At 31.8% G+C, this 20,053-nt stretch overlaps 2 protein-coding genes across 3 annotated transcripts in view; both read left to right on the plus strand.

Moving 5' to 3' along the window:
• The window catches only part of LOC105678012 (odorant receptor 10-like), a 69,704-nt gene that overhangs the window by 38,249 nt on the left and 11,402 nt on the right, over positions 1-20,053 (plus strand). The window contains exon 5 of the mRNA XM_067349511.1: positions 6,836-6,994. Coding sequence (XP_067205612.1) covers positions 6,836-6,994 — 159 coding nt within the window. The remainder of the gene's footprint in view (positions 1-6,835; positions 6,995-20,053) is intronic.
• Positions 13,531-16,474, plus strand: LOC105677100 (uncharacterized). 2 transcript variants are annotated; one of them, XM_067349112.1, is made up of 4 exons: positions 13,531-14,213; positions 14,259-14,309; positions 14,529-15,364; positions 15,430-16,474. In XM_067349112.1, coding segments are annotated over exons 1-4 (969 nt in total). In that variant the 5' UTR covers positions 13,531-14,211; the 3' UTR covers positions 15,510-16,474. The 2 variants fall into 2 exon arrangements, with proteins under 2 accessions (XP_067205213.1, XP_067205212.1); XM_067349111.1 differs by having other exon boundaries at positions 13,696-14,309.

The raw sequence follows: 20,053 nt of genomic DNA on the forward strand, positions 1-20,053 counted from the left end.
AATGATTTGTCGCTCTTCTCCTTTTACATAGAGGAAGTTCTGAGGCCCTCACACGACATGCAAAAGAGACCGATCCGATACATGCGTCGGAAGACGCCCTTAGCTTGGCGAAAATCGTTTAAGTGATTTTGGGGGTGGTTTTTCGAGTGTAAGGGTGTCTTCCGACGCATGTATCGGATCGGTCTCTTTTGCATATCGTGTGAGGGCCTTAGAACATCCTCTATGTAAAAGGAGAAGAGCGACAAATCATTTTTAGCTTGGCTAGAATTGTTTGAGTGATTTTGGGGGTGGTTTTTTGAGTATAAGGGTGTCTTCCGACGCATGTATCGGATCGGTCTCTTTTGCATGTCGTGTGAGAGCCTCGGAACTTTCTCCGTGCAGAATGAAAAGAGCGACAAATCATTTTTAAAAAATCGCTCCAGGAATATTCCAAACTTCAACCAGTTCGGGAAATTGCATTTTTCATGGTCTTTTTTCAATTTTTCCGTACTTTACCCGCTGTCTAGAGGAAAACAAACTTTACCACGTGATTCTACGGTATGAAATTTATAAGAAACCATGTGTAGTTTTGGTTCCACATCATGGGCCAAAATCGACCTATTTTTAACATCCTCTTTTACTGTAAAAAAAGATTTTGCAATACTAATACTATATTATCATATTATATATAATATTTAGCTTATGAAAGAAATTTTCTCCTTCAATTGCAATATTTTATTCTTCATGTTGACAATCCTCTAACCATTGATTAGAGTTAACAGATGTTGGAAAAAGTGGCTCTAAGGGTCGTTTCAACTAACGTGGTTTAAGAAATTAAACCCTAGTGACATTCGGTTATCTTAACTTAACCTGAATATTGGTTTCTACCAATTATTTAATGGCATTTAAATATCTGTAAACCGAGTTTAAGTTAAATGGTCGATCTCGACCGTTTAAAGCAGAGCTCGGAATTAGTTGCACATGTCGGGCCGATTCCCGAGACGATGCCTCCTGTTCTCCCACTACCGCCCGGCCGCTGGCGACCGAACCGCCGATAGCTCTGGCTCAGGAGCGTTTTATATAAGAAATAGGTTGGGTTGTTTAGGCATCTCTTAAGAAATCGTAACATTTTCTTCGCTACATAAATAATGTTTATTTTCCTTAATAATTAAATATATTGTTGCGTCCTCGCCGTTTTAATTTTTGTCGCCCGATATCGCGTTTGACAGCTGATAGAACCGCGATCGATATACTGATTTGCGGAGTTAATAAAAGAGGATAGTTGCTAAGAAATAGTAAATGTTTAACAGTTACTAGAATATTGTAAATAAACAAGTTGTTGCTAAGAGAATGTAAACAAGGAGACAGATGTCAGATTTTCTGGAGCTGCAGAAAAGTGCGGACGCGTTTCTGCTAGCTCAGCGGTGTACGATTAAAACGGGCTTGTTCTGTGTATTACTGTTCAGTGTTTGAGTATTAAAGTTTCTGTTGTGTTCTAAAAGTGTTCTTGAGTTAAGTTTCTTTCGTGCGTGCCGTTTTGTGACGTGACGGAAAGACCGTTCGCGGGCACAACAATATATTACATACATAATATATATATTTAATTATTTTATTCAGATTCTGATGATAAAAATATTGAACAATTTAAACGAAGAAGAAAAAGATTTAAACAGTGAGTTAATTATTTTGAAACATTAGATGACGTTAAATTTAAAATGTGATTTAGATTAAGTAAAATCTCCTATAAAATAATTATTATTAACACTACGTATTTATGCTACCGGATCATTTCTTATAACAATTATATTAAAAAATATATTTTGATATTTGAATAAATAAAATAAGATTATATTATTAGAATTATTATTTGAATATATTAGAAAAATATATAATTAAAACGTAACATAATATAACTATTTAGCATTACTCAAATTGTGTTTATAGCAGATAATAGGTAATATTTCACAAAAAGCATAAGATAAAAGTATTACCTATACATCATACAATCAAATTTTCTCATCGATAAAAAATTTTCTGTTTTTTTTTTTTAATTGTCGTGTTGAAGCTGCACTCCCAGCACTTTTTTAAACTCTCTGATGTTCTAAATTCGGTCGAGGATATACTATTAAACAAATTTTTTATTAATTTCTAATATTTTTCTTTGTCTTTTGAAGTTACCTTTCTTTTTAAGTCTTTTTAAGTTACTTATGTCAGACTTCTTGTTTTCTATCACATTTTTAAATTTGAAAATTAAATCGATCAAAATATACAAAATACTTTTTTTTGCTGTTGAAAAATTTAACACTCGTTTACGTTTATTACTTATATTACTCATTAAAGTTAAAATATTATTTTATATGCACAAAATAACTTATACTGGGCCGTTTCCAGCAAGCGTGATTTAAGAACTCAATAATAGTCAATAATAGAAGTCAATTTAAAGTCAATAATATCAATAGTTTTATCATTTTGATTACAAAATTAGAGATAAGAATCAATGTTAGACTGGAGACCCTAGTTCTAGGATCTCTAATATTAAACCAATCAGCATTCTGTCTTCAAATAATTTCAGAGTTATGAGACATATAGTATAGGTTTAGTTAATCGTTCTCGATGTAATCATGGTAGAAACCAATCAGCATTACCTTTGATTTAAACTCAGGTTCAGGTTTAATTGAGGATTTGCTAAACTGCCGATTAGGTAAAGTTCGGGCCTAAGAGAGCCTAGAAAAATTATCACAAATACATGTGCTGACAAAAGCCGTTACTGAAGAAATATAATACTGAAAATCGATAGTTAACATATAATTTTAAGACAACATAAACGATAATATACTGCGAGAACTAACGAATTTAGAATTTTAATATAATGAGAACGCAATTAATTATAAAACAATGTTGTCCGATTTTTGTCCAAACATTTAGAAATTATCTAATTCTTCTGAAGAATCCTCTCACTATGCAAATCGAACAACAAAATATAGAATTGCAACAGAAACTTTGTGATTTACAGTGTGATCTATCCTTTAAATGCGGTCGGAAAAAGAAATAGAGCTGCTCAAACTTTTAGGCGTAGCGACGTATTCGAATCTTAAAAATTTCGGTCTTCAATTTTTGTCTATGTTTAGATCGACCTATTTATGTGAATGCTCTATTTCCAAAATAAAACATAAAAACAGATAAACGTTCGTGCTTGAAGGATGCATTATTAAGTTCGTTGATGCGAATAAGTTCGTCTAATATTCTTATTAATATTCCGTCAATTATTGAGTCACACGAACGGCGTAGCCGTACAAAATCTACTTGAGTTTTTGAGATGATTATGGACTATTATTTTATTGAACTATGTGTTTATGGACTATATATTTTATTTAAGACTATATTTTTATTTGTGGTACTTTGTTTTTTAGTTGGTTTCTATTTATCATTATTCTCTCTTATTTTTGTTATTTTTATGATTATTTTTATATTTATGAATATTTATGAACTATATTTATTGACCTTTTATACTTTATTTGAGACTATATTTTTATTTGTGTTACTTTTTTACTTTTTTTTACTTTGTTTTTTACTTTTAATTAATAATACAATAGTATAAATATATAGCTCTTTTTCTTATTAAAATAATATTCTTGAAACAACAAGCTGATAGAGCGCACACACACACACACACACACACACACACACACACACACACACACACACACACACACACACACACACACACACACACACACACACACAGGAACTAGTTATAATTGCTCAAATTGTCCATTTATTACAAAATAATCACAAATACAGATGTTTCGGCCTAAAGGACGTGGCCATCTTCAGTGTAACAAATTAATATAAATAATGTCGTCGTTAGTCGGAAAACGTTGACAAGATAGTCAGAATAGGCATGTTCTCAGACAATACTTATGATTTAGGTAACGCATCCTGTTAATGTGAAACGAACAAAACGAGTTAAGAACGTTCTCCAAGCCCGAATTGACACACAACAGATTTTAGAAAATTAATTATGGATAAATATCTTTTTTTTTTGACACGGATAGTACATTTTGTCATATTAAACTTATGTGAAGCTAAGGATCATCTAACTTGCAAATAGAAAAAATATAATAAATAAGATTTAAGAAATAGGTCAGATATTACTAAATTTAGAAATGAAAATTAACTTAATTAAGAAAATGTAAAAAAAAATTTTTAAATTAGATTAAAATTAAGATTAAAAATTAAAAGAAAAAGCAAAAATAAACCGAAAAATAAATTAGTTACGAAAAAGATATATACCTTAGTAGGTTCGTTAGACATGTGTATAAAATAAATAAAGTAAGACATGCGTCGACGGCAGTGAGCCGGGCTTGACTGGCAAAATGTAGGAAAGAACGAGAAGAAGGGATAGATTATGGAGAAGTTTAAAAAGTGGGGAATTTCTTAAGAATAGGTAGATATGTGTCAGGTAATAATTCTGTGTCCTCCTGTTTATTCAGTCCTGTACTCTGTCTTTTTATATGTAGCATTTCGGAAGTTAATCTTTTGCTATAACACGGTTCTCTGTCTAGTATGTCAACTTTGTCCCATTTGAAGTCATGATTGAAATCCTTCCTGTAGCAAGAAATTACTGAGAGGAAACCTGATTTTTTATTGATATCCGTTTTGTGTTCTTTTATTCTAGTCCGTAATTGTCTTTTTGTCTGTCCTACGTACGTGGCGTCACAGTCTTGACAAGAAATCTTATAAACAATATCACACTGATTCATCCTGTCTAAAGAGTCCTTTCCAATTTTTATGATTTTGTTCAATTTGTTGTTGCATGAAAAGGCCAACATACAGTCATTTATTATTTTATTTCTTTTATTTTTGCACAAGATATAGTCCATCAACATCAAAACAATAAAAATTACTTTTACCTTAAATTATAATTTTAAAAAAGTGGTACGATAGGGCACTTTAAAAAAATCGAACGCGCCTAGTTAGTGGAACCTCAAAGGTGGTGTGGGAGACCACTATTAATAACACTTAAACTTACTAATAAACTAGTAATACACTACACATACTTTAACAATGCTAACAAGAGTGCAATAAATCTTAGATCTATTTGACTGCATTGTATGTTACCTTTCCTCCACTAATCTCCACAGTGCAGTAACTCTTGCTAATATGCAGTAATTTAAAATAAATATTTAAAAATTTTCCAGGTGTGTAATCTTTCGATAGAGGTAAATGATAAGAAGCAAGCGTGGCTAATCGGGTAAGGCGAGTGGCGGAAATATTGAAAATCTCGTGTTTGAAAACTGCTTTTGTAACATTTTTTTTTCTTTTTCGATATTTGTTTCTAGCACTGCACCATCAAGTAAATCATTAGATAATGCTTTTGGCTAAAAAATATTATTTTATATTTATTAACAATAATTGCATATGTTAAATTGCACTTTGTTGCAGTATGTATGTTGTAAAATGACTTTATTTTTCTATTTACAATAGCAAATCAGTATTCTTTTTAAAATAATTAGTTATTAGTTTAACATATGCAAATATATTATTAATATATGAAATAATATTTTTTAGCCAAAAAAACATTAATAACTAATTTACACTGTTAGAAACAAATGTGGAAAAAAGAAAAAAAAAGTTGCAAAAGTCAAGTCTCGAATACGGGACTTCGAATATGCTAGGCACTCGCCTTACTCGATTAGAAACGCTTGTTTCTGAGCATTTGCCGTCCGCTATGTGTTTACGTCGGCTCGATGGTAGCAAGACAGAGACGTCCGCTCTCTCTCTATAGCCGAACGGCCGAGCGCACACAGACGCGTGACGTAAGCGCTTCTTACTTGTGTTGGGGCTCGAGAGCCGGGAGCCCGATAGGAGATATCGCATTACTGATCATCCGCATCGTAATGTTTTCCTAAACTCTCGAGCTCAATCAGCAATATAGGAGTATTACATATATGCACGCGCGTTGTCTCCAGACGTAGTGGGGAACCGGTAGGCGTTAGCTCACAAAAATCGACCGAAATGTGCAGATCGTGTCGAGCTCTGGTTTAGTGGAAAGAACAATTGCCCGGAAAGCGGAAGACCCGCGTTCAAGTCTCGGCTTAGCCACTCGCGCCTGGATATTTTTTCTCTCGTTCTTCCTTCCTTTCAAATAACTGCTTTACTTTAATTCGTACATTTTGATTCTCAAAAATGAGATCGATGTATGTATTTTTCGTACACTTTAGTATCTTGAATCTGAAATCAGTGTACACTTTAATAATGTCTCAATGTAGATGAATCAAGTTTCTATTATATATGAAACATTAAAAAATTTTCCCACTAACAACCAGCGATGGCTCGAGAAGCCTTTTAATATACATAGATACACGGTCGCTCTTTTGTGGCAGCAATATCAGCTTGATTTGTCAATTAAATTCTTTTTGAAGAACGCGATTTGTAATGATTTTTTTGGTTTTTTATTATTTTTTCGGTTTTCTATTATTACTCTAATACGCAAAAAATAATACAAAAAAATTAGACTTAATGTGTATGAATTAATGTAATACCATGATGTGACAAACGAATTACGGAATTAAAACCATATATTCCGCTTCTCATAAAATAATTAATAAATTGTAATGACAATGTAACATAAAAAATGCATTATTGAATAATTATAATTTTTATTTGTAACAATATTTCTTGTTACTTGTAACAATATTACACTACAATATTGTAACTATTTTACATGTTACGTTATTTTTTATTAAAACACGGTGAACTTTCTTTTTATATGACTATCAAAAATTAATTCCGCTTATGATATTCAATTTATCAAGACATTTTACAATTATATCGTATTAATAAAATATTTTAGAGTCAACAAATAGCCTGGTCCGCATATAGTATGCCATGGTTTGAAAGATCTTGTGGGACAATCACTAATATATTTATCTTAATACAAAGAAGTAAGAAACCACTTCTGATATCTATGGGTGGTTTATTTCCAGTGTTGTCACTACGATATTATGCTAATGTAAGATGCTTTAATTTAATATTGTAATTTAATATATCATATTTTTAATATATTGACTGCCATGAGGATTATTGGTAATCGACACTATCGGACTTATTTGAAACACTACGACAAATATATTTCGCTTCTCATAAAATCTTAAAGAGAATCTCAAATAATTGTAATAATGACGATATAAAACAAAAAATACAATATTGAATAATTATAATTTCTATTTTTAACAATATCTTTTCTATATGTTACAGAATTCTTGATTAAAATACATAAATTTTACTATAGTGTACACAATAGGACAAACAAAACTCATTGAGTAGTCAATATGTTAATTAATAGTTATAATGATGTAAATTAATAAAAAGTTGGTAATTATAGTTACAGAGTTTAAATTCATTTTTTATTAAATTTTGTTTATGTAAATATATCAAATACTTATTTATTATTTAAACATTTAATTTTTAACGTTTTGCAAAATAGATTATGTTGTACAATTTTTAATTATTTCCCTGCAAAATATAAATCTCAATTGTTCTTTATGAGATAGCTTAATTTAGTTACTTACAAGAGAACCTCGCAAACCCGAAAATTCTTTCGATTTTGATGAAACTTTACACACATGTAGGGAGCATAAATAGATGAATTAAAAAATTTTCAGAGGTGACGATTCTGTTGTGTGTCGTAACACACAACGTGTCGCTATAAGGTTAATTAAGTTAAATACCAAAATAAAATACTAAGAAAGAATTATTTAGCAAATAAAGAATAACGATGAGGCTGCAGAGAAACAACCTCGGATTCAAGGTGACACGAATCAGCAATCCGAGAAATATCAACAATAACATATCAATAATATTACAAAACTCTTGATTGCCGATTCGTATAAATACAGTCGCGCGCAAGCAGCGACGGATTCAGTTTACGATACGCGAATACACCGACTCGTTTCCCCGTGTCCATACACGGCTCACGAAAACCTAACACCGTCCTGGCAGTTTGTGAGTGATTAAATAAATTGTTCGAGTCAAGGTTTGCGTCCAGTTATTCCACACCTCTAAGCAGTGCGTCCTGTTCCCCAAGCGGATCTCGAACTTACGGTTGCGATCGGAAAGACTCGCAACAATTCTAAGGAATGAAACCACTTTTCATATGTAGAATGGCTTTTTGCTATTTACGATATATCTCGAAAATTATTCGATATTCGACAAAGAAAGTTGTTTCATACAAAAATTTTATGATAAAAACATTTCTATTTAACCACATTATTAAAATTTAGGAAAAATTAAAATTAATTTAAAAATTAAAAAAAAATTCGTTAAAAATTTTTTGAAAATTAAAAAATTTTTTTCAAAAATTATTTTTTTTTAAATTTTATTAATGTATTAAACTGAGGTGTTCTTACCATAAAACTTTTGTATGAAACATCTTCTGATATCGCGAATAATTCTCGAGATATACAAAGCAAAAAGCCGCTGTATATATGAGGAGTGGTTTCACTCCTTAGAATCGTTTTCGACCAGCAACTGAAAATTTCTAAATTCATCTACTTACCCTCTCTATATGTGTGTAAAGTTTCATCAAAATCAAAATTTCCGGGTTCGTAAAATACCCTTGTTAGTCAGCAAAATGGTAGCAGTATATTAGCAGATTTCGCTCCATTATGTTCTCATTCATTATTATCCGTGCACGATGTGTCAATACAATATGATAACAGAAATGTAGCAAAAATAAAACACAGCCTGCCTGTATTTTATCTATAATAAATTTAATTGTTTTGTACATTATTACCCAAGAATGTCTCTGATGCAGCCTGCTTGGCATATTGTAATCTCGTCCTTTTTATGAACGAACTCCATTCCTAGACAGTAACTGACCGTTCCAAGATTCACGATTTCGAAAACACTCAAGAGATAATGTAACGATGCAGCATGCATCGTCACAACGGCTACAGACCGAACATCGTCCGTAGCCGACAAAGGGCGCATCAAGCGCCGATAAATGTTATCAATAAACACCGGCGGACACTCGCCGGATAGTCATCCACAACCGACCATTCCGAATTCCGCCAAATTGGGACCCGCCGCACAGTGGGGCGAAACGTTCAAAACGGTCAATGGGCGGAAAAAAAAAGTTGCATAAATTTTAATTTTTCACATATTTTTATATTCTTTACACTCTAATCTATCTAAAAATATGTTTAGGGCATTTATTTTTATTGATATTTGTACTAATAATAATTAATGAATTTAGTATTTTGAAGAAATAGTGAATTTACTGTAGATTGTAGCTTGAGTTTAAGAACTCTCAGATTGAAAATAGACGAAAACTCTTGTCAAATTTCTATTACAACAAAATAAATATGTTCCAAAGATGACATAAATATTATTTTTATGTTGTCAAATAATTTATTATACATAATATTTATATTTCAAAATACATGTAGTTAAAGAGAATTGAATTCAAATGTTTAAAGTACCAAAAAGTTTACGGTCCAAAACGGTCCAGACTGAAATATACGTCAATCTACAGAGCAAAGTATGTAGTTTCTTAGCATATACGTTTTGTATCCCCCTTCGTTCCCCTTTTGCAAAAAATTTCTAATTAATGTTAGTTCGATGCGGCTAGTAGCGCCTAACTGGTTCATTTTCTTTTGAAATTTTTAAATTTAATCGCGAAATCTGATGCAAACTACACTTTGTTTTGAACCATTGTTATGACTAACAATTTTATATAAAAAAATTGATAGAGAAAACAAAAGTTATTAATTTTTAAATAAATTTTTTCATAAAGTAAAAAAATTATAAACTAATTGTACCGCATCAAATTTCAAATTTTTCTTTACGATAAAAATAATCATTTGTTGATTACTTCTCAACTCCTGCATTTTTTTTATGTCTTCCATTGAGATTTTGAAATTTTCGATCTATTAGACGGCATGCGCGATGATCTAAATATTCAGTATCTTGTCTGAATGAGAAAGAGAATTTCTTTATTACACGAAAAGAATTTTTCTGAAAAATAACACATATGATATATGCGCATAATAGTAAATAAACATAGAATGATGTTTTTTATCTCAGCAAGTTGGAAACATGTAAAAATCAAGCAAAACTCCGCATTTACACACCACTGAATGGATTTTAAAGACATTGTAGGCATATAATGTAATATTCTTTAGAGATCGTCGCTATCACGATCGAAAGTCGAGGACATGTTTATTTATTTAATTGCTTGCCTCGAAAAGTTGTCATGAGCGACAAAATGTGGACCCTATCAATAACTAATCCGGGGGGGGGGGGAAGGGGCAATAACTAATCAGATTCAAAGAAATCGCGTCGTATAATTGGCAGATTAGAGTGATTTTTGGGGTGGGTAGGAATATGATAACTCTCAGGAAGATATAAAAATCGCGAAATCGCTCTCAAAGACATAATTTGTTGAGCTCCTCGAACAATAGCCAGCAAAAAGTTAATTTATACTTGTTTGACTTTACTCGTATCTTACTCGACTGTACCGTAATTGACTCGTGTCTACATCATGGATAATTTCAAAACAAATGGTGATGTATTTACCTTTATACGTGATAATAATCTGAACAAATATGACTGCAATGCCGTGACAGATGTCATCCTAAGAACTCTCAAGATCGAATTATCTCAATCTGCTTTCGAAGCATCACGATCTAAATTTTCAAATTTCTTGAAACATTTCAAAGCAAGATGGGCAGCAAGTAGATATAACGTTGAAAAATTTTGTAAAAAAAACGAGACATGGTTGAATAGTAAATTCTCATTCCCAGACGAGATACTACGGTCAATTCCAAGTTCATCATGCACACCGCCTCATAGATCGAAGTCTTTTGAAAATCTAAGTAAAAGACACAAAAGAAAAAGAACTCAGGAAGTAAGAAATAATCAAGAAATGGTCGATTTCATTGTAAAAAAAAAATTGAAATCTGATGAGGCGCAATTTGTTTACGATTTTGTTCAAAAATATCCAGAACATGTTGAAAAAGTGAAGCAATTCTGTGAACAACTATTAGATGGGACGGGATCTATTGACAAAGAGACTGCGTTGAGTACTTATGTTTCAGCGAAATTAACACGAAATCAATATAATATTATTCGTGATGTTACAAAATTTGAATTTAGAAAATTACCAAATTTTGCAGTGCAATTTTGCAGTGCAAAATGTTCGACTTATTATTAAATGTCAACTACATGATTATTTAATTTGACAATAATAATTGAGTTATTATTAAATTATTTGATATTTTAGGAAGATTAGAACTGTTCAGAGATTGTTATTCTTCAACAAAAAAATTAATTACACTGTAATAATTCTTTTTTTTCTTTATTTAAGTGAATGAATTTTGCTATATGTCGATAAAGCATTTGTTAACTGTATAAATTATTTTAATTATAATTAAATTGATTTTTTAGTTTACAAACTTGAAGTATATTATTCTTAGTTAATATATACCAAATTTCAAGTTTTTTTATTAAAAAATATTAAAACTATACGTCAATGACCGCGAAAAGAGGTATTCGCCCCACTGTGCGCCGGCTAGACCGCCGATGCTTGCCGATCCAAACGTCAGTCGGCTGTCAGCCGGGTATAAAAGAGGCCCAGCTGTACGCCTTCCCACCAGATCCTGTTCGCTGCTCGACAGCGAACATCCGATCTTCTACGAGCGTTCTATTTACCAAGTATTTTCCGCCGAGAGTACTCGGATTCTATGCCCACAGGCTCCAAGAGCACGAGCGTTCTCGTATTCCGCCGAGCGTACTCGGCTCCCAGACCCGCTGTCTTACAACAAGATCTATAGAGAGAAGGTTACCTCAGGAAAACCGGTTGTTGGCGAGGGACGATGAAGTAAGGGGGGAGTTAGAAACAGCTTGTGGCGAGGGGCGATGAAGGAAGGGGAGAGCATGATGATCTCATCGACAAACAGTAGCTGTCTCTCTCTTTCAAAGTTCTTCCTTTTCTAACTGTTTCTACTCTCTGTCACTCGCTTGCATTTATTCTCCAAAGAACTTATGTACGCATTAAATTTTATAATACTGCCAAAAAAAATCGCAAGCACGTAGGTAATAAGAGGAAAGCTGAAGATAATCAAAGAAGAGTCGCCAATAAATATAAAAAAATTATTAATTAATTTAACGCAATTAACAGATTAATACAACATATATGTATTTTTATTATTATAGATACTTATAAAAATTTTATTATTATACTTGTATACTTATTATATTTATTATACTTAATGTTTATTATAGATACTTATAAAATTTTATAATCACAATGTTGCCGCATATTTAATGATCCCTAATATATACCCCATCATATTTGCTTTAAAGAATTATTTTAAGATTTCAACAGAAACATTTCAATAATATTTCATTAGCAAATATTTGAAAATTGTTAACACTTTGTAAATTTTATCATATAAATATTCACATTTGCAATGTTGAAACATATATTACAATTTCATTATTTAAGTTTGTATCATAATAAATTTGTGTATGATGCTTTTTATATTACCCTAGAATAGTACTTACATTTATGAATTTCAGTTACAATTTCTTGACAATTTTTGAGGTTTTCACAATTAAATATAAAAAATAAATTTCTTTATAGTATTTTTTTTTGTAAATAATGCATATAAACAGTAAATATTATTTTAAAAATAATGTTTAAATATGTACTATTTTTTCTTTTATTTTACTACTTTACAAATGATGTTTTTTGTATATATCCCCAAATTATATTTTATTTTCATTGATATTACAGTCTAAATACGAGTACAAAGCAATTTGTATTACAAATGCATCTGTTGCAGTGATATTTAACATTATAAACGTTAAATATCTAGTGCTATAATTTGCAATATATGTAATTTATAGCGCCCTTCTAATTTACTTTTCAATTATTTTTTCGCAATTTCCAGTACTATCAATATTTTACAAAATAAAAGTATTTTTTCGATAAAAACTCAAAGCATTTCTATATTAAAGGAGCGAGAGAGAAAACACTAAAGCGTGCGAGAGAGACAGCTACTGTTTGTCGATGAGATCATCATTGCCCCTCTTGCCGCTCGCCCCGCTCAGCATTTGCCCCTCTTGCCGCTCGTCCCTCTTTGCGCGTGAGGTAACCTTCTCTCTATAGATCTTGGATGGCTCCTGCATACAGGACGCAATAAGGGCGACACGGTAACCAATCAATTTTTCGCTCTTATGGAAAAATAAATTGATTGGCTATCGCGTCGTCTTTTGCAGTGGTAAGCGTTCTTAGAACATATATACCGGAAGGGGCATAGCTGACTTGCCGTTGTCCTCAACATCTATCTATCCTTGTCTGTACATTTTATTGCAATACGCATGCGTCGATTATGTTAATGTGTGTGATGACAAACTAGACAAGCTTATCTATGACAAGCCTTCCAATATAATCAAGTCTAAAGAAATAATCATAAAAAAGTATACAAAACTAATATTATTTAAATTATCAATGAAGTTTTTAAATATTTTTTTAATTATTTATTATAATAATTTTTATTGTACTAGTTACTATATATACAAGATATAATTAAAATAAGATAACAAACTTTAGAGGAGCGAGAATATTACATAATAATAAATATTATTTTTTTATTTTTCATTAATAATATATATTTTTTATCAGTAACAGTGGGTTTGACGGACATATGTTAATGTCAAATTTTTTTTTCATGTTTGGTCTCGCTCCTCAAAGTTTGTTATCTTATTTTAGTTCATTTTGTACATCCTGTATATAATTATTGTTCATTACAGTATTTGTTTTTGGTTATGTGCATCATTATTTTTATTTTATTTCGCAAGACTATTATTACATATTACTACATATTATTATATATAATTTATAATATATTGCAATTATATTATAATATAACTTAAAGAATAAATTGTTATAATCAAATTTTCAAATGCCTTCCACCTATTTTAAATCTTTCTACTTTCAACTTAAGCGGTTATTCATTCGCGCAAACGCATTGACCGATTTCGTACAGACAAGGATAGATAGATGCAGGGGACACTTTTGTTATGTATATTTAGATAGGCTATGCCCCTTCTAGTATATATGTTCTAAGTAAACGTTATCGTTCTATGTGCAAGATCCATGATATATGGTCTACTTTCTACAACATCTATGATAGTAAGTTATGAAGTGAAAAGTGAAAATAAATGTATGCTCAAAAACAGAAAAAAACCTTAATATATGAATTGTCAAGGCATAAACGAGAAACACTAAGATCTTTCTGCCCATATGCGATAATGGATAAGTAAGTAATTTTTTAAATATATTTATGTTTTATTCTTGTAAACATTTTTATTTTAATACTGCCCCATAAGCCAATTGCAGTTGCACTTGGGTTTTATATATAGTTTTATATATATATATATATATATATATATATATATATATATTATAATTTATATAATTTTTAATTTGAATTTTTATTTATTTAATTACAAAATAAAAATAAAATTGCTTATTTCAGGTTTGTTATAAAAAAGCATCAAGAAGCAGTGGAAAAAAAATCTGAAGAAACCAATACCAAAACCAATGCTGTTGGTAATGATTGCAGTCTTCCACTTGACACAATTATACAATATAATAACATTAGCGACAGTAGCGAAAGTGAAAGTGATGTTGAAATAGTAGAAGAAAATATAACAAAACCAAAGAAAAAGAAATATACCCAAAAGTTTAAAATTGAATGGAAGCAGAAGTGGACTTGGCTTGAAAACATAAAAGGAAGTTCTTACTGCACTCTGTGCAATAAAACTTTAATGGGTGGAATAACACACTTAGAAAGACATGCACAAAGTAACATGCACAAAAAACAAGAAATATATCTATCTAAAGTATCAATGACAGATTTGAAAATATTATATTCGAGAAATACAATAGTACGAGTAGCTGAACTGAAACTATGTATGTTTCTTAGTGAGCATAATTTACCATTTAGGATACTACAGCATTTGCTAAAGTTGATTCAAAGTGTTTGCCCTGACTCAAACATTGCTAAAGAAATTAAATGTACCAGAACAAAGGGCACACAGATTTTAAAAGAACATGTAGCACCTTATAGCATGATGGAAATATGTAACATTTTAAAAACAACGAAGTTTTCACTAATAATTGATGAGACAACTGACATTTCTGTTATAAAAAGTTTAGCTGTAGTTGTTCGATATTTTGATACAATAAAATTAATTATTAGGGATAGGTTTTTAACTTTATTGGAAGTGAAATCTTGCACAGCAGAAGATCTTTATAATTCCATAGCGTTTTTCTTTGAAACAAATGGAATACATTTTGAAAATATGATTGGTAGGTATAAATAAGTATTTGTATGTGTGTGTATATGTATTTCATTAAATAAATTTTATGTTTAGGATTTGCTGCAGACAATTGTGTTGTCATGATGGGCGATTCCAATGGAGTACAAGCCCGATTAAAAAAAAAAAATTCCTAATTTATTTGTATTAGGATGTGTCTGCCATTCTATGCACTTATGTTCATCAGCTGCCTGCCTAAAGTTACCATCAGCTATGGAAGATTTAGCAAGGGATATTTACAGCTATTTTAAAAATAGTTCAAAGCGTTTGAATGAATTTGTTGAACTTCAAACATTTTTACATTTAAAGCCACACAAAATTTTAAAAGTCAGCCAAACTAGATGGCTATCAATTGAAGCTGTTGTTAATCGGATTTTAGAACAATGGACTGCAATAGAATTATTTTTCACCCGTGCAGCTCTTGAGGACAACTTACAATCAGCAAAGACAATTCTCAATGCTCTGAGAAATCCTATTTATAAAATTTATTATAGTTTTCTTTCCTTTATTTTAGAAATCATTAATAAAATTAATCTTTTATTTCAAAGTAGGAAATTACCTCTAATTATTCAATTATTAACTTCAATTGAAAAATATTATATTCTAATTTTAAAATGCTATTTTAAGAACGATTACATCAATAATACTCTTTTAACTTTAATAGATCCTGCCAATGTTAAAGAATATTTAGAGATAAATAAAATGTACTTTGGAGCAAAAACTGAAATACTGTATACAACTGTGAGCTCCACAGAACTTCATTCTTTTAAAGTTAGAGCTTTAGATTTTCTTGTAACAGTGTCGCAAGAAATTAAAAAAAGATTTGATTTTAAAAATAGAACACTAAGGTTAATAGAAATGCTTGACCCAAAAAACGCTTTAAATAGAGAATATACATCAATTGTTCCTCTTATTAACGAATTTCCCAATTGCGTTACATTAAATGATTTGGAAGCTCTTAACTTAGAATGGAGATTATTGCCAGAATATAAAGAAAAATTGTCACATTTTGAAGAAGCTGAACAATTTTGGGTAAAAGTAGGTTCAATAAAAGTAGGAAATGAATTAGTTTTTCCAAGATTATATAAATTTGTCACAGCAATATTGTCTTTACCTCATAGTAGTGCGACAACAGAGCGTATTTTTTCTAATCTCAATCTGATAAAAACTAAAATCAGAAATAGATTGCATATACAAACATGTAATTCTCTTTTACATGCCAAAGAAACATTATATAATACAGAGTGTTATAAATAGGAGCCTTCTAAAGAATTATTAAAACAATTTTCAAAATATGCTTTCCAAAATAACTATGAAAATGATTGTGATGACATAATATTAAAATAGTTTTATTTTTATATGTAATAATAACAGTATTTTGTGATTATGTGATTATTATGACCTGATAATTTATTTACTTTAAAAGCATAAAAGGCTACATGTTGCAATATATTGTTAATTAATTATATATTGCGATCTCGTATGTTTATTAATAATATATAGTTTATTTGCTAATATAATTTTTTAGTGCAATATATATTTTGTTTCTTTTGTACAAGATTAAGGTTCTTCTGTACAAAATTTTGTATAAGAATAATAAAAAACTGTTTTTTATCAAATAAAAAAATATTTAAATTTTATCTTACCTAAATTTCAAATTTTTCGCTTAATTTTTATATTAAATAACAAACATATATATATATATATATATATATATATATATATATATATAATGTAGTACATATTTATATATGTATTTATATATAAACTTATGTATTAAAAATATAAATTAAATATATATTTATATTTTATTACAATTTGTTACATTTTGCCACCAGATGTCAGTACATTTAATATTTTCGTTGCTGCAACACTGGCGTCTGTCATCAGACGCGCCGTCACGCTAGCATTTGCATCGCGCTTGCACGCGCGTGCGCCGACGCGCCGACACTCATACTTTCATTGGCTCATCACCGCACCGCATTCTTACATCACATTTGTACATTTCCATATCTCATTTATACACTGCAATCGTACACCAGGTCACACAAATGCCTTGACATATGAAGTTGCACGGGTGTCAAGGCATATCGAGTCGGCGTGTTTCGACTCTACATATTTTTACATCATGACTATGGTTATAAACACAACGGCAAAGCTGTTTTGACTGTTTCAAAGCAACTGGAACAATTGACAAATAAAAGTTAATATTTATAATATCAATCAATTGCTCCAGTTGTTTTGAAATAGCCAAAACAGCATTGCCGTTATGTTCATAACCAGTCATGATGTAAAAATATGTAGAGTCGGAACACACCGACTCGATATGCCTTGACACCCGTGCAACTTCATATGTTAAGGCATTTGTGTGACCTGGTGTACATTCGAATACGCAACCAACGCAGTACAACGCAAACCATACGACACATTTCATATCAATCACACTGTACATACATGCTGTCATCTCTCATTATTTAATAAATTATTTTTTGTTACAAACAACCGTGAGTTTTCTTGATGTGCCCCCAACCGACCGAACTCCTGATCCCGGCAAGTTATACCGCGTACCGAAAAATCATACCATTTCAATAATGTTCAAATTTTGCGATTTTGTTCCTATCCGACGAGGCCACGAAGATATCATCAACATATACTGAAATCAGGAACAATTTTTTTTCACTTCCTTTAAAGTACACACATGGGTCCGCAGTTGACTTCTTTGCTCCAAATTAGAGCAGTTTCTTGTCGATTCTAGCGTTCCAGCAACGTCCAGCCTGACGCAAGCCGTAGAGGGCCTTGTTCAATGGACAAACCTTATCGCCCTTGTCGAATTCATCAAGCATCTTCTTACATTTTCTTCCGACGTCGCTGTTGGTAGGTTCCGTTGCAATGATCCTCCTTAAGGTCCTCCCTCGGTCGTATATCTTGGGATTTCCATAAAGACCTTTTCTTCGAGTCAACCGTTGAGGTACACCGTCGTGATGTCGAACTGATTTACAACCATCCCGTTTTCCGCAGCCAGTGCTATAATAGTTCTGATTGATCTGATTCATGCAACGGGTGCGAACGTCTCGTTAAAGTCGATCGCTGAGCAAATCCTTTCGCGATGATGCGAGCTTTCCTTAAATCGAAAGTCTCATCACAGTTGTATTTATTTCGAAAAACCACTCGACTACCGATTACGTTTTGGTTCTTGGGTCTTTCGGTGATGATCCAGGTGTCGTTCTTGATTATGGACTTTATTTTCGAAGCTATCGCTTGTTGCCACTCCTATGGGGTCCATGAATCACTTGTTCGAGCGGTATTTCAGCGAGACATGTCATTTCTTCGATCTCTTTGGCATAGTTCAATGTGTGGTACTCTTTTCTGGGTCTCCCTCTAACGCCAGTTCTTAATATTGTAACAGTATGCGTTGTTACAAAGCGCCGATCGGGCTCCGCGTAAACACCCCCCATCCGGGCCGCATTCCGATCCCCTAACTCGGGGGTAGCAACTCGAGAAGGGGTAGTTGCCGGGTAGGGTAGCACCCCGAGTGGGGGTAGCGCGGCCAGTATAAAAGCCGGCTCGCAAAGCAGACCAGCACCATTTCCCCGAGTATGACTCGGACAAACCTCAGGGACTCTGAAGCTCTAGTCGTACTCGCTCCAAACCTGACAGTCAGAAAAGTAGCAGGGCGTTCTCTGCTCCGGCCGGGTGTTCCCGGCAACCGACTTCCTGTATCCTGTCGATCTGTAAGTGAGGCGTTCCTCACTCCGGTCGGGTGTTCCCGACGATCGACTTCCGGTATCTCCATAAGAGAGACGATTCTCACTCCGACCAAAGCGTTCCGGCAACCGTCTACAACGTAACCAGCTAATACATACGTGGTATCATTATTCACTATTTACTTATTTCTCACCGACCGAATTAGATTTAGTTAGATTTATTTGTTTTATTTCGGAAAGGCGCACTCCGACCGAATACATTTATTTTCACACACTTCCGTTATTTATTAATTCCAAGAGATCATTTATTTTCGTTTACGACAACACCGTTGCAATATTAGTTACGGTAATAAAATACTTATGTACTCACAGTTATTTTTCTTTTGTAATTATATTTCATCTTTAATTATTTGAATAAAGAGGATAGCGGAATAAGCATATGAAATCGACCAATCGAGCTCAAATTTATATCATTAGTTGGCAGCCTTGGTATAAAAAACATCACCAAATATTAACCTTTAAATTGCATTTTTTTAAGTTATGGGGGAGAAAAGCAAAATCAAAAAAGTGTTTTTTCTCGAAAACGGCTGAACCGATTTCAATGAAAAAAATATATGTTGCAAATGTCATGAAGGTACGTTTATGAAAATTTTTTGTTATTTTTAGGTTTAAAAAAAAACTTGTAAAAAATAATTGAATTTTTTATAATTTTTTATTATGATATTTTTGAGATACCACTTCTATATTTTTACAATAATATCTTTAGATACTCTACCTTGACGTGTATTTTTTTCAAATCGATCAGAGAGGTGGAACATAGTTAAAAATAATCAATCAAGTAACGCTGCGCGACGCCGCGCCGCGGCGACTTGGCTGTGGCTAGACGACCACGATCGGCCCTATGGTGACCTATGTGAACTTGGCACCCGACTTTTAATAAATAAAGTTTTTAATACGTAAAATGATAGTACTTTGTT

Source organism: Linepithema humile, chromosome 2 (assembly GCF_040581485.1).
Source record: "Linepithema humile isolate Giens D197 chromosome 2, Lhum_UNIL_v1.0, whole genome shotgun sequence".
NCBI classification, from domain to species: domain Eukaryota; kingdom Metazoa; phylum Arthropoda; class Insecta; order Hymenoptera; family Formicidae; genus Linepithema; species Linepithema humile.

What these genes read in the sequence shown, in the direction of transcription:
- LOC105677100 (XM_067349111.1), top strand. Translation starts at nt 14,212, where the DNA reads ATGTATGCTCAAAAACAGAAAAAAACCTTAATATATGAATTGTCAAGG. An exon ending in CCATATGCGATAATGGATAA is followed by an intron (nt 14,310 to 14,528) that starts GTAAGTAATTTT and finishes TGCTTATTTCAG; the next exon opens with GTTTGTTATAAAAAAGCATC. An exon ending in ACATTTTGAAAATATGATTG is followed by an intron (nt 15,365 to 15,429) that starts GTAGGTATAAAT and finishes TTTTATGTTTAG; the next exon opens with GATTTGCTGCAGACAATTGT.